The sequence below is a fragment of the Solanum tuberosum genome, unplaced genomic scaffold (genome assembly GCF_000226075.1).
Source record: "Solanum tuberosum cultivar DM 1-3 516 R44 unplaced genomic scaffold, SolTub_3.0 scf00617, whole genome shotgun sequence".
NCBI classification, from domain to species: Eukaryota; Viridiplantae; Streptophyta; class Magnoliopsida; order Solanales; family Solanaceae; genus Solanum; species Solanum tuberosum.
Genome location: NW_006239539.1, coordinates 218,913 through 235,137, shown reverse-complemented (window position 1 = coordinate 235,137; position 16,225 = coordinate 218,913). Strand labels below are relative to the sequence as shown.

Sequence of the window (16,225 nt, the reverse complement as noted above, 5' to 3'; positions counted from 1 at the left end):
ATCATTAAATGGTTAAATTTTTGGTAAAATACTTTGATATTTCAATAAATGGCTTATGACTACAATCTTGGTTAACAATGAAACCATAAAAAAAAACACGCTGTTAAAAAAAATAAAATGGGTTTACATATGAAAGAAAGAAAATACAAAACGGGGTAAACACATTGGTATGTATACCAACCTGCAACTTTGAAAGAAATCCCATCGATCATATACAAGCATTTAGTATAATTTTTCAATAATTATAAAACCCAATTTATACCTAAATTTATACCAAACTCATACATGTACAAACCAAACTCACACTATAAATTTATCACAAAATTTAACCAAAAAAGCAACCAAATAAATGCATAATCACAGAATAAAGACAATATCCAACAACGAACTCAAAACCATAAACGCAACTAAAGTACAATCCAAAATAACAAAAGAGATTCAAAACCATAAAACATTCATGAAATTCTGTCTTAAGAAATAACACTTCTTACTCCTTGACCGTCCAATTTGACCGACCACCTTGCTTAGAAGCTTCATCTTCACTAACAGATTCAATATCAATTTTCATCTTTCCATATTCCCATAGTAATGCTCCAAATCTCAACCGAAGATTTTCAGCATTTACACCCGACATAGATATGTTCATATCTCCACGGCACACATATTCAGCAAAAACACAGGTATACAGACCACAATCCCTACAAATATTACCCAATCAACATAATTAGTACAATACATAGTTACAAATCAACTAACAAAAAAATTAGCCTTATCAAATTGTTAATTCATTTATACTTTTACGTGGAGTCTTTTTCATCGAAAATTGATAAATTTTTTGGTTAGTTGGATTGTGAATCGTTTATGTGAAGAAGATTAAAGGTTAAGAAAAATGAAGAAGAATATGGAAGAGAAACCCTTTTGACTTCCCAAAATATTTTCAAGATTTCTTGAAACTATAACTTCACATTGATAAGTACACCCCTTTCTTGGTAAAAAACAGTTTTATCAAAAAAGGAATAAACTAATTATGATCCCCAAAAGGTCCACTAAGCCTAAAAAAGGGAAAAAAAATAAAAGTAATGAATCGTGTGTATTTGAAACTGTTTAGGAGAGAGAATATTTGGTAAATATTAATATCCTAATTATACTCCATATAAAAGGCACGAAATACTAATAGTATGAGAGAGAAAAATCTGTAAAACAAAATTAAAATAAATACAAAAATTAAATGTTTTGTTATGTATGTAATTTAAAAACTTAGTTTGTAATTAAATATAAGTATATTGATATTTTGTTAATAAAAATTTTAAGTAGTATATTTTTGTAATTTTTCCATAACAAATATACATTAAAGCCGATCAAACCGACCAACTAAAAACCGATAAAAATGGGTACAAAGTACACCAGCATAGCACTTTTCCGTAATTATCTCATTTAAAAATTCATTGTATAGCGGGTCCCATTAGGTTGAAAATTTGACAGCGTTATCAAAGTTGCTGGTTTTTGCTTTTCTTGGATAAAGTAATCAATGCTACAAAACAATACTCACTCCGATATTTGCACCAAATGGAGTATTTGATTTTTAATTTTAAAATAAAAGAAAAAATTTAATTAGACAAACACATAAAATTGTATTTTCAGATGAGATATTTTAAAGTAAAAGCAAAAGAGAAGTGGAGGTATAAGCTGAGCTGAGGATGGATAGAGCAACACCTGTACGGAGCTCCCATACCACCACCGCCGATCTGCTCACCTGGTCGGAGGTTCCACCGTCGTCCAACTCTTCCGCTGTCGCTGCCTCCGCCAGTGCTTCTCGTTCACATCAGGCGAGTCGTCATTTGGTCATTTTAATTTATTGCGCCATTTGGGGGTTTTGCTTATCTTTTTGCTCCTTTCGTTGTTGGCAGCCTTCTGATGGAATTAGTAAGGCTGTGTTTGGTGGTCAGGTAACTGATGAAGAAGCTGATAGCTTGAACAAACGGTAAGACAGACAGACAGACAGACACACAAGTGATTTAATTCGTTTTTAGTCTCTTTGTTCTAGCATGCTTAATTTTTAGAAGTTCACATCTTTGCTCGACAGTATCATGTTTCTCCTGGATCTGAATGATGCATTTTTATTATATTATTTTTGCTGATATTCATCTGCTCATGCATGTCTTTCCTGATCTATATCTAATGCTTTGTTTAAACTGCAAGTTTGTTTAATGTGACTCCAAATCTCTTATGCTATCAAAATGAGCTTTATTTCTTTGGGAAGTTGCCGTAATTACGGAAACTCGGTAGAGCGACGGGCCAATGAGCCCAATTGCTAACAACATTGTCTTCAGCATCATTGGTTTAATCTAAGTAGTGTTTGGCCATAGGATTTGGTACCCCAATTTTTGAAGTCTTTGAATTGAAATCAACCTTTGTTTATGAAATCTATAAAAAAAATTAACTTCAATTTCAAATTCCAAATTCTTCCTAAAGTAGGGATTTCAAATTCTAAGTTGTGATTTAATTTTTTTTCAATTATAAAACTTGACCCATAAGTTTATATTCTAAAAAAAAAGATACATATATAATTCTAAATCTTGCAAAAAAGAAAAACCATAGTGGATGTGAAAAAATTGTTTGTACCATATGAGGGGATTATTGATAACACCCAAATTATACCCCGAAAAGAAGTATAAAGCAATTGTTGTTCAAATATAGAACCTAGCCATGGTTAGAGGGTCAATCCCACGAGGAATATGGTTTGCACCTAGATCAATTGCGGTTATTTACTCTTTTAGTCGTATTATTTCCAAAAGGGGGAGTTGTGTAACAATCAATCTTTACGTATTCAAAAGTAAACAAGTAACAAAGTATGAATGTAACGCGTTTTTAATTAATGAGAGATGACTGGGGTTTTGTGATCCCCATGAGTTCACAACACAGTAAGACCATATATTAGTAACCTCTTCTAGTGCGTAGCCAGCGTAGCATGCAAGATTGTAAGTTAAGTTCACCTAAGTGGTTGGTCCCCCACCACGCAACTTGGTCCGTCTACCAGTGTTTGCTTTACTAACACTTACTTTTGATCCAAAATTAACTATTCATGCACAAGGTCAAGCTATTAGATGAGAGTTGATAGCTTCAAATCTCCGTTGTAAATCTTTTTTCCCATTCGTTACCCCTTAGGTCCAACAAGTAAGAATAAGACGAATTCTAACGTTGCATCCGTTAATCACCCAGTTGAATTTTCATCTCTCTCTCGTCACTCATCTGCCATTGGTAAAATCTTCCGACTACAAAATTTATTTGGTAGCATCCTCACTCCTCAGTGATTAACTTCTTAATTAAGGCTTCCTAAATAACTTTTGCGTCTTTGTAACTATAATATACATCTAATAGTTCGTTAGAAATAGTTTATTATATGATATGGTGACATACTTTATTGGCGTATTGCCATAAACTCAGACTTTTATTATCAACATATGCACCAGGTTTATAATGTAACAATGCATGTGCAACACCATGAACATCAAACAGGGAAAAAATCCATTCTTGCCACCTTTTGAAGTTCTGATTAGTAAAAATTTCAATATTTGACACGTCCGAAAATGGTTAGGGCATATGATAGGACAACTGGAACTGGAGCAGTGGGGGTAGCATCGACATTGGCAGTATCAGGAATCAGTGGCGGATATAGGATTTTAATGTTGTGGGTGCTCCATTAGCTATCAATCACAAAATAAGTTATAAATTTAACATTTTTCATAAGAAAGACAATCATATTTAAATATGATAGCGAAAAAAATCAATAAAAATTATATTTTGGATTTTTTTTTTTTAAAAGGAAGATGACAGTTTTTTCTGTAAAATTTTGTTTAGTAAAATTTAGCAAAAGACAGTTTGTGAAAGGAAAAAAAACAATCAGCATTAGGGACAAAAATAAATAAAATAAACAATTCAGCAAAATAAATTAAGAGAAAGAAAAGAGAAAGAATAGTTGGATTTTAAACCAAAAGTAACGTGCCGAAGGGGAATCGATCCGTGGCTGACAACCGAGAAACAACCTTGAGCACCCACCTACAACCATCAGACCAACCAAACCATTTGTTTCATGGGTGCTCACCTTTAACTTTTATACAATTTTTCTTAATTTCAACATAAATATATATAGTTCGATACGAAATTAATGGGTGCTCGAGCACCCGAAAAGTACCAGGTGGGTCCGCCCCTGTCAGGAATAGTTTCTGTTCATATGGGTAATAACAAGTCGATATTGGATCTACGCATTAAAAGAGAGTGCTTGAACTGCTACTAAATCGTGAGGATGAATTATTAACTCTTAATGAATTCATAGTCCTTAAGGATAGTGTATTTATAGCAGTATATTCTTGAAGATTTCACCTATATGAGAAGTTGAGTTGGGGTGCTTGCCTGCTCCTACGAGACTTTGGCTTAGTCTCTAGAGCTCTCATGAATAATGAGGCACGCGCATGACCTATTGGCACGAAACCGCGATGAACAACAAAATATGGGGGTCAAATCTCTAACTTATTATAAGAATCATGGGTTCATAGAAATTTTCTATTTCACCCGTAATTCTTTAAGTTAAGTTTTATTGGTCTAAGTTTGGTTCATAGTCCAAAAGACACCAAACTTGTTGCATTTTGATCATACTAAACCATCAAATCTCATCATCTTTTTCTTAAAATCTTTTGAAATATGTGGGGAATTGTTAGCAATATAATAATTATTTCAAAAGATTTATTTGGACATCGAGTTAGTTTGGGCCAAAATGAGACATTTTTCATGTGACCCTAACTTGATGACCAAGTACTGAAAGGGTTACATGTAAAATGTCTTACTTTGACCCAAATTAACTTGATGTCCAAATAAATCTTTTGAAATAACTATTATATTGCTAGCATTTATTTATTTAAAAGAACATGAAATTATGTGATTTATTAAGTTGACGCCTTAGGATATTCGGACACTTTGTTTATGAATTATGGTTTGCTCATTTGGTAATATTGTATAAGAGTTGGGGAAGTTTTGATATTTTTTCACAAGTTACGGGGTTTTCATGTTTATGTGAAAAAATAAAACTTAAGAAAACAAAGTTACATGACCAAATAAAATTTCAACTCCAAATCAATTTGATTTCAGATGGTCACACACATTGAGTTAACAAAGTGGTCACCACACATGGAGTTGAGTTGCTTGTTTGTGATACATGCCATTTATTGGCAGACATTTCAATTTATTCTTCTGCTGTTGATATCTGGACTCTGGTACATGTGTTTTAAAACTGGACATCTGAAGTATGTTGACTGGAAGTGTAAAAACTTCAAGTATTTCACTAACAAGTGAGAAGTTTACTCGGCAAAATTTTAGGAAAATAAAAGTCTATGATGAACAGTTTTTAATGTCCTTAAGATCATATTACCAGAATCTGGAAATTCAGACATCATCAGGATTAAATTGGTGAAAGTTACAGCTTCATACTGGTTTCTGTTTGCTTTGAAAAGCCAAAATTATCATTCAATTTTATTAATACCCTCATCTTTGGCCTACTTGAAATAGGTTGTATAAGATTATATTACCAGAATCTGGAAATGCAGACGTCGTCAGGATTTAATTGGTGAAAATTACAGCTTCATACTGGTCTCTGTTTGCTTTGAAAAGCCAAAATTACTCAATTCTATTAATGCCCTCATCTTTGGCCTACTTGAAATAGGTTGTATTCATTTTTGCACTTTGTTATGCTATTTTGGAGATTAGTAATTGTTTATGATATTTTGGAAACTAATATTGTTTAAGAATATGACTTAAATAAGTAGCAAAAGGCTGCCAAGAATTAAATGGAGGACAAAACGCTAAGTTGTTTGTCCTTGTTATGCACCATGATGTGATATCTATCTAGCATTTTCAATCTCCTCTGTTATCTCTTTACCGATCAATGATTTTGTTCAGTTAGGCGTGCGGAGATGAATGGCACTTCTAGGTTGACATCTAATTTTGTGTTAGTTTCTTTTCTCCCACCTCTTCAGACTAGTGGAAACAAAATCTGGATTGTGTTTAATGTTTTTGTCTTAACTCGTAATTAATTGAACCAAGGAAACTGATATAACAGAGGAGGTCCTGTTTGGAAAAGAAATAAAAAATCCAGCAACTCAAGAACAACTTTGAAGTCATCTACTGTGATCCTCTTTTTTTTTTGATAACCGAGAAATCCGTCTGTGACCCGCTGCCCTTTGGACCAATCACAGCCTTCTAAACTCGGTGGATAATGGGCCCACCTCTCTACCCTTCTCCACTTAATTAACGGACTTCGCTTTGCATGGTGTGGGGCTTGAACCTACATCTACTGTGATCCTTTGGACTAAGTCTTGTTGAAACTTGTCTTCAGCAAACCTTGTTCAGGGTATAAACTGAGGGAGATCAGTGGCAGCAATATATTTTCTGATCATGATGAAGATGGTACATCAGAATCTGGAACTGATGATGGTAATTTTACTAACAGGACATCAGTGCGCATTGTTCAGGTATTTTTCTCCCCCTCTTTTTAAAGAAAAATGATAAACAGTGTGAGCATGCTGCCTAATTTGGAAACCGGTGAATGGAGATTTAATCAAAATACTTATGGTGCATTGTAGCAAGCAGCAAATGGAATAAGCCAAATTTCATTCAGTACTGAAGAAAACATTTCCCCAAAGAAGCCTATCACTCTGACCGAAGTGGCAAAGCAACGTGAGTTGAGTGGAAATTTAGAAAGTGAGTTAGATAGCAAAGTCAAGAAGCAGCTATCGGATGCAAAGACCAAGGAGCTTAGTGGAAATGATATCTTTGGCCCTCCTGAAGAAGTTCCTCCTAGATCCCTGGCTGCTGCACGTTCCATGGAGTCGAAAGAAAGCAAAGACATGGGTGAACCTGCTCCACGAACTGTTCGCACATCTGTTAGGGTTTCTAATGTGAGTTGCCTTCATATTTCTTTGAAACAAATGATGAAGAGTTGAGACAATGTTGATATTTTTAATATGACGAAATTCCTCAGGTGGCTTTAAGTTGAGAGAAGTAAAGGTTAATATCCAGTAAGATGTTTTTAAACTTACTCCGGAAGTTACAAGAACTGGTCAATAACTTGGATTTAGTGCTTCAGGTGGCTTAAGAATTCAAAGAACAAAAAGGGTTGTCATCTGATAAGACTCATTTTTACTATGGAACCAGAAGAAATCGATGACTCAAGTGGTCTATTTTCTCCCTTGTCTGATGCTGTCTAAGATTGATGTTTATTGCATAATTGTTTTAAGATTCTCTTAGCTGTCTACGATTGATGTTTATTGCTTAATTTTCTTAATTTTGGCTTCTACTATTATTGGCTCTCATCCTTGCCCCATTTTGTAGCCTGCTGGTGGTCAAAGCAGTATCTTGTTTGGTGATGAACCTGTTGTCAAGACAACAAAGAAAATACATAACCAGAAGTTTGCAGAATTGACAGGCAATGACATTTTCAAGGGAGATATTCCTCCTGGATCGGCGGAGAAGACACTGAGCAGTGCTAAGCTGAAAGAAATGAGTGGTAATGATATATTTTCTGATGGAAAAATTGAATCCAGGGACCACTTTGGCGGTGTGCGCAAACCACCTGGTGGAGAAAGCACTATCAGATTAGTGTAATGTCATCAAATGGCTTTTATATTGACTTATAGTGCCCACATTGCAGTTGCTTTCTGACTAGTTAGGACGTCTGGCATTTAGGATTGTAAAATTTGATGTGTCAATACTCTTAATTTGCGACAAAAATGCAGAGTGTTTCTCTGCTGAACTGTTGTAGGAGCTTATAGATTAGCAATTACCCATTCTATCTGCCACAGTTGGTTTGATCAGTTGATCTATGATGGGTCCTGTCTGATATTGAATTGAGTCATCCAGTACTAAGATCAGTCTGTCAGAACAGTAAACGAACCACGGCCAACCCAAGTGACACTGGACCATAATGTCTAATATAAAATAACACAAATCTAAATTGGAAAAGTGAAGAGTCACAACTGTGTTTCAGTGTTGCTTTCAGCTATATGTTGATGAGCTCCTTTTAGTGTAAGCCTTGTTAGAAATAAGTATCTTTGCCTAATTTCTTGTTAATGCCTGGTTCACCTCGTCTCATTCATATTTCAATGCATTTACAAGAGGTTGCATGCGTTAAGAAATTTGCTTTCTATAGTATCTTTGCCTTATTTGTTGCCAATGCCATATTAGGAAGTGTAGTTTTGGAAGCCAATTCTAGCGATCGACAAGCACATGGTGTTGATACATACATTTGTACAAGAGTGACAATCAACTAGTTTGGATCTATGTTCGATAAATATATGACGGAGTTATATTTCTGCTAAGAATATCGATGAAAGTTTATTGCAGCAACAGAAAGAAAGATATGCAAGTGATGTTCTGCTAAGGATATCGATGTATTGAATGTAAATTGTAAAGAAAAGGTTGTTCAATTTTTATATTTTTTTGTTTCCAAATTATTGAAATGTAACTTTTTTTTAAAAAGTAATTAACTAAATAGTTTTAGAACTACCTTAAATTATAGGGCTAACCCATCGGTGGCCCCCTAAACTTGGCACCAACTTTCACTTGGACACTTTTAACTAGACTTTGTTCATTTTAAGCACCTCATGTACGGTCTTGCTGTGTCATTTTGACACTTTTTATATTTTCAAAACCGCATTTTAAGTGCGTACATCCAGACGCCTCTTATGTGAAAAAATAAACGAATTGGCATGTGACACGTGAAAATTTTATTTTATTTTTAAAAATCTCAATTTTACTTTCTTTTTTTCTTTGTTCCAGATCCCAAACCCCATGCCCCCACCTCTTTTCTTCTTCTTCTTGCGCCTCCTTCCCCTTCATCTGTTCTTCTCCATCAAAAAGGCAAGAACATAGGTTAGTTTACAAAGTAAAATACGTTTTGGAGAATAAGGGAAATCATACCAAATCGAAAAGTTTTTATATGACATTTAAAAGAAGATGATTTCTTGTGCTACTACGATTGGGATTTACAATGAAGGATATGTAAAATAAATTTCTTTTTTTTTCATGGGAGGTTTTTCTTTATTTCTTTTTTATTCCTTGAAATCAATTTAATTTTCAATGGAGAAGGTAAGAATGTAAATCAGTTTTTCCATTTGAAAGAAGTTGATTTCTTTTTTTGTTCCCTTGAAATCGATTTTTTTAAAAATATGAATCAAGATGCAAATTCGATTTTCAAAGAAGATGGAAGAATCAAAGAGTGTAACCTAGTAAAATATTATAGAATTTTTAAAAAACGTTGTGTAGTGATGGAGGATGGTAGAAGGTGGGGAAGATGGAAGGGAGAAAGCAAGGAAGAAGAAGGAGAAGAAAATATTTACAAAAAAATTCAGAATATTTACAAAAAAATTCTTTGACGTGCTCAAAATTCGTGTAGCACACGTACTGTGCTTAGTTAGCAAAAAGTGTCAAAATGACACAGCAAGACCCTACATGAGGTGTCTAAAATGAATATCGCCCACTTGAGATGTCTAAGTGAAACTTCGTGTCAAGTTTAGGGTAGGGGTGTGCAAAAACCGATTTAACCAATAAACCGAACCGAAAAAAACACTATTGGTTTATTGATATTGGGTTATTGGGCTAACGATTTTTAAACGGTTTTGCAAATTTTTTTATTGGGTTATTGGTTCGGTTTCTGGTTTTATAATTTTTGTTAATGGTTAAGCCGATAACCCAATAAGACTATACTAAATTTACTAGTCTTATTGTTAATGGTCAAACGATTGTTACTTTCACACTTTTTTCCTTTGAATGTGTCTAGTGTCTAAACTTGCAAGAAAAATGATTGTTACTTTTATGATTATACTTTCATGCAAAATGCTTGGAAAGATCATATGGTTTATTTGAAAAATTTTCTTATCGTGTATATAATATATATGAGTATTTTCTTCTTGGTTAAATCGAAAACCGAACCGTTAAGTACTATAAACCGATTAACCAAAAACCGATAAGAAATATGTTATTGGTTTGGTTATCGGTTTGATGTATTTACAAACCGAAAACCGATAAACCGAACCAATAACACCTAAAACCGAACCGAACCGACCGATGCGCACCCCTAGTTTAGGGGGCCACCGATGGTGGGTTAGGCCTAAATTATAACTCACAGTATTTTGTTAATAAGTATTTTTTGGTATATGCACATGTCTTCAGCCAGGGCAACTTATTTTTATCTCAGAAATGCAAAAATGGGACACAAGAGAGAGAGAGATCGATTCCACACTGGGGATCGAACCCAGAATCTCTGGTTTCGTAGACCAGCGCCTTATCCATTGGGCCATGGAATCCTTGCTGTTGTCTTCTTTGTTTCAAAATAAAAAAAAGAAGAAAAAGGAGGAAGACGAAATAAACAAATAGCACTTAGCAGTCCCAATATGGGAAGGCTATTTATATTTCTGCTTCAAAACAACTAGGAATAACCATGATTTCATCTTTTTTTGTGTGGACAAGTTGAGATAATGATAAATTATCTATCCAATATTGGCCTCTATATCTAGAAAAAAGAATGTAGGTACTTTTAATCATTTTTGTGTATCATACATTGAAAAAAAACCACAATTATGGTAATCTTAGGATATGAGCTACTATTATAGTATACTTGTTTTCTTCATTTTCATAGCTGTCCAACTTTCCATGAAAAAGACTTGATCATCCAAATGTCCAGCCTGATAAATTTCTATACTAGTTGTGTACTTTTATATTATTCTTGTTGCAGCTCCAGTGTAGTCCCTCTGGCATGAACTTTCTTTTTCTGATCAGTAGAAGATAGTAGTATTATAGATTGCCAGCATTGAGAAAAGTATATACAACTAGCACAATTACATATTTTGTAATGTGCTAAACAAAATCAAGAATAGCTTCTACGTTCATCACTAATTGAGGACATGCTGCACCAAAAAGAAAGTAAGGACATACATCTATGTTTAATTTCAAATACAGATTCACTATTGCTCTAAAAAATCGTAGCGGCTCTTTCCTTCCAAATAGACCATCAAATAGCTGAAGGGATCGAGTTCAAGACATTAGCAGAAGCTTTTCTCCAACTCTTTTTGTGCAAGCAAGGCTGCAAATCCAGAGTTGGTATATATACCTGGACATATATAGTCCAAATGAGGTGTAAAATGTTGAAAAAGAGATTTCATAGCTGTGGCTTCAACTTCTTCTTTTGTTCGTTAGTGACTTACCTTAAATGTGTGAAGACCTTAGCTTAAACCTTTGTCTTGTTCCTTTAATCTACGAGGTTCCACTATGTTGTCTGGCCTTTGGTACTGTGTCTCTCCTACGAACAAAGAAAGAATAAATAACAATTTTATCTTTGAGATCAACTAAGCCGCATAACAAGTAGTATTCAATAACGTCGTTCTTCTATTTTACGTTTTGATAATGTCTCTCAAATGTTTCCAAGTGCAACACACCACGTCAAAAAAGAACTCAATGGTTAAGCTGTTGCTGTTTTATTTTTTGATCGGTGTTTAGAGTTCATAATTTAGGCTTTCTTGCTCCAGGAAAAAAATGTAAATATCTAAAACAGGATTTTTCTGTTGTTACCTTATTTGAATTGAGACAAGAGACTCATGAGATAAGCAAAAACTGATTCAGATGCAATTAGCTGAGGCAACATTCAGGCAAAAAGTTGAAATATGTGTTAGTATCCCATGTGCTGTGTTTTTGAATCTGATGATCGAAGACGAACAATATTTTATATGCAAGTATCATACCTTTTGGCATCAGGTATAATGCAATTTACTTTGACACATTAACCACTAAACATCGATCTGATTTGAATTCTTGAATAATTTACTTATATAGTTGTGTAAAGACTGAATGAAAGTAGTATAACGCTATGACGTGAACAAAGGAACTTGAATATCCATACCACTTGAACAATCTCTTCTCCTCCCTCTATCTCCTTGATTCGACAATTGAAATCTTCACGATTTCTCATTGATAATTTTTTGCACCCTAATTTTTACAGCAAGATTTTTCTGCTGCAACAGTTCATGGTCTTCTCAGAATGAACTTCTTTTGAGAAGTCTCATCACCTTCATACTTCACGGATGATGAAGACCACCATCTTCGATCTATCTAGTGGCGCTAGCTAAGATTTCGTGAGCTATGGAAGGGATGGGGTTGGCTTCTCTCAAAAATTAATTTAACATACAATACATTTGATTTAACATATTAAAATAAAAATGGTGTTATATGCTATAAATTTAAATGTTTTAGAATATGTACAAAATTTAAGTAGAACTGTTTTTGCTAGATTAAAAATAAAGTAGCTTAAAAAAAAACTAGTATACTAAAACAATAAACTATGTGCTAATCCTATAGTACTCTAGAAGACGACTTCCTTTGCAGGTGATTGTTCATCCATGTAATTCTTCCAGTACCAATGCTCTCTCAAGACTCGGGACATCTCTTCAATGGGTATATTCTTGGTTTCGGGCACGTAAAAGTAGACAAACAGAGTCATTATGAACACAAACGCTGCAAAGAAGATGAACAACCCAAACTTCATCCAGCACAGCACCTTCAAGAAAACTTGTGCCACCCCAAACGTGAATAACATGTTCATGGAGACGGTGACGCTTTGTGCTGCAGATCGAACTTCCAGTGGAGAAATCTCGCTTGGAATTAACCATCCCAATGGACCCCATGAGAATGCAAAGGCAGCCACGAATACGCAGATGCACAGAACCACTAATATTGCGTAGCTTTGTGGCAACCACCCCTGTAGTTCCGAATTTCCACCCAATAAGACCTGCCACTAATGCTTGGAATACACACATTAGGACGCCACCCGTGAGGAGAAGTACCTTCCTTCCGTACCTGTCTGTACAATAGACTGAAATAAAAGTTGACAGCCCCGGTGATGACAGCGGACATGAGGGAAGCGTTGGCCTTAAAGCCTAGCGTTTCAAAAAGCACAGGAGCATAGAACATGACCACGTTAATCCCCGTGAGCTGCTGGAATGTCGGAATCAGAGTTGATAAAATCAACTGGGGTTTGTACTTTCTGACTCTGAAAAGGACTTTCCATGGGTGTTGTACTTTTTTGGATGCTTCACTCGCCTCCACAAGGTCCTTCAATTCAGCATTGACGTTGTAGACTCCCCTGATCTTTTTCAAGAGTTGCTCTGCCTCCTCTGTTTTTCCCCTTTGGATCAGCGAACTGGGAGTATCGTCGAGAAACAAGGACGAAATTAAAATGACTAGTGCTGGCACGGCTGCACCACCTAAGCTAACCCTCCACCCCCAACCAGCAGAGATCTTGTTAGTAAGGAAATTGGCAATCAAGATCCCAAAGGTGATGGCCAATTGGAAGAGGACGTTGAATGTACCCCTGTACTTGTAGGGAGCAATCTCAGACAAATAAATAGGGACTGACTGATTAGCAAATCCAACTCCGATCCCAAGAAGGATACGACCCAAGATGAGCATGCTAATGTGGACGGCAGCAGCATTGAGAACGGCGCCAAACAAGAACAAGAGACCTCCAAGGAACATGGTCACTTCTCTGCCGCGTTTCTTACTAACTGAAGAAGCCACAAAGGAGGCGAAGAAGGCAGCCACGTAAAGAGAAGAGGTGAAAAGGGTGAGCAACTGGCTGTCGAACTTTCAGTACTGATTGGTGGAGGTGTTGAGGGCCTCTTTTGCGATAAACAGGAGGGAAGAATAGTTTGAGAAAAGGATCCATAGAAGTAACTCCCCCAGAAATTCCAATGTCATAACCCTCCCATTGCTGCCATGATACAAGTAATCGCCACGTAACGTGTCAACTTCCCTGGGTACTCGGAACCCCCTTCATCAGCAGCGATAAAGTTCCCACCAGCCATGATCAATATCAATAGAAAGATGTATTATGTACTATGTTTAGTTAATCAATTGTGAGGGTATATATAGATGTCAAAAACTAGTTTGAAAAGGATTAGAATTACTTTCATTACAATTCTAAATTGTGTAGGATTAGGCCATATTTTGCAGTTTTAATACCGCTTTTACTATCAAATTAGGACAACTAATGTTATGACGGTTGATATATAGATGTCAAAACTGAGTGTGAAAAGGATTACCATTATATTGCAATCCTAATTTATGTAGGATTAGGGTCCTCCTCCTAATTGCAATAAAACCCCGTTATTCCGTAGGATTAGCAACTGCTCTTTTTCTCTAACTTTAGGAATCTTATGTTTTCAATACTGATTTTCTTTATTACCTTTGTTCCTTTTAGTTTGCCGTCTTTTTCCTTTTCAAACAAAATAAAATTATTAAAACTCGAATACGCTTGAATTATCATATGCAACGACACTTTCAATAATAAATATATTCTTTAAGTTTAAAGTTGGATACAATCTCCCCAGCCTCGCTTAAAACTACCTCTCTCCCTCTCTATATTTTGTATTTTACAATTTCAATTTTAAGTACCATACATGTATCTCATACACATGTATATCTGTTTTATATTCTTTTTATACCCAACATGTATCCATTTCATAGCATACATATATCAATTCTAAGTACCATATTTAGAGTATCATAAATCAACACTTCCTCATTTTACTAGGAACAATGATTTTAGGGCAAGTCACATACTTATTTGGTTGGCGAATTCCAATTATCATGTATCCTTTGTGAATAGATATATATACTTAGAAGAGGAAAGTGTAAGCCAAAGATTAATATCGAGTTGATATTAAAGTGATGTTTTCCCCATGATTAATGCCTAATGCATCTATTGGCTAAATAACCCAAACTTCTGATGATTTGTTTTGTCTTGCAATCCATATAGCTAATGCATCTGGCAGTTGATTCGATTCTCTATAATAATGTTGAACGACTATACAATTTCCCTTGATAGATCAGCTCTGTTATCTCTTTTATCGTGTTGGCCTCATTGAACTTTGTTGAACTTAATTGGAAAGCTTATATGAGGTAAGTTAAGATGTATCTTTCCTTTAACGAGATTTTGTAAAAATGCATGAAAGTAGTTAAATTGTTTAAAATATTTGTATAGCTTCATATGAGTGAGCGCACATTAATTATGATCTTAAGATCATGAATGATGTTGTTACAAAACACTCTTAAATTAATAAATAATAACTTATCGATTAAATAATACATCTACAAAATAATAATATTTCATGGTCCCACTTATATTAATTTGGTGAAGTTTTACTCTCTGTGTGCGTTTTCTTATTTAAATTAATAGTGTATCGTAAAAATAAATTACTTAATTTATTACAAATAAAATTGTTATTAATGGAGGAACATTTACAAAAATGACTCTTCACATGCCAATTTAGAAGAAATAATTATTCATAACTCACACCTCTTTAATTTCTACTCTTAGTAAATTTATTTCTCTTTTTTTTTTCTTCTAATCATAAAATGATAATATTTTAAGTATTTGTCTTTTTATTATTCAATTTATTTATCGGGAGTAATTTCTCATGGTCTACACCTCTTTAATATTTACTTTTATTAATATTTATAACCTCCATAATTTCCATGTTCATAACATCCAAACTTTAATTTGTAAGTTTATGATGTCTTATGGTATTCCTTTATTTCCTTATATAAATTCATATCTAGTTTTCTGAACATTCACATACAAGGTTATCCTTTCTCCTCTTCATCATATTGGTTTGTGAACAGACTAATATGAAATAAAAAAGAACTACATGGAGGTAAGAAATATTTTAATTGCAAGTCTTTCTTTTCATTTCCTCTATTAATTTTTCTATATAAATTCATAGGTTTCTTCATGAAGATTCACATTCAATATTATCTTTTCTCTTATTCATCATATTGGTTTGTAATTTAATTACATATAACAAAAAGAGAAGTACATGAAGGTAAAAATGTTTCATTCTCAAGTCTTTATTTTTATTTTTATGTACTTTTTGACGGGTATTTGCCCTAACTTTCTTACCATAAATAGGTTTTCCTTTTCCTAAAAGGAAAACATAATGTCTCTATATTTGGCTAGTCCTTTTCTTGTAGGAAAACGTTTAAGACTTTATAAATAGAGGCTCGTTCCTTTTAACTTAATCAACATTCACAATGTAGTCCTAGGGGCTTTGAGAGTTTTGGTTAGGGGAGAGAATTGTCGGACACAAGTTATCACTTGTGTGAACCTCTTTGTATTCCGAGTGAACTG

The 16,225-nt window shown here is 34.4% G+C and overlaps 1 protein-coding gene, 1 non-coding gene and 1 pseudogene across 2 annotated transcripts; 1 reads left to right on the top strand and 2 right to left on the bottom strand.

The window, feature by feature from the left end:
- The first annotated feature begins 1,552 nt into the window (after nt 1-1,552).
- LOC102600910 (uncharacterized) lies at nt 1,553-7,914 on the top strand. Its single transcript, XM_006366260.2, has 5 exons — nt 1,553-1,826; nt 1,908-1,981; nt 6,386-6,521; nt 6,633-6,947; nt 7,381-7,914. The coding sequence occupies exons 1-5, from the start codon at nt 1,698-1,700 to the stop codon at nt 7,651-7,653; spliced, it is 927 nt and encodes a 308-aa protein (XP_006366322.1). The 5' UTR covers nt 1,553-1,697; the 3' UTR covers nt 7,654-7,914.
- Nucleotides 7,915-10,277: 2,363 nt separating this feature from the next.
- TRNAR-ACG (transfer RNA arginine (anticodon ACG)) lies at nt 10,278-10,352 on the bottom strand. The gene has a single exon. It is a non-coding gene; the product is annotated as a tRNA-Arg (tRNA).
- A 2,092-nt stretch (nt 10,353-12,444) lies between these two features.
- LOC102602256 (sugar carrier protein C-like) lies at nt 12,445-13,572 on the bottom strand (annotated as a pseudogene).
- Nucleotides 13,573-16,225: the final 2,653 nt, after the last annotated feature.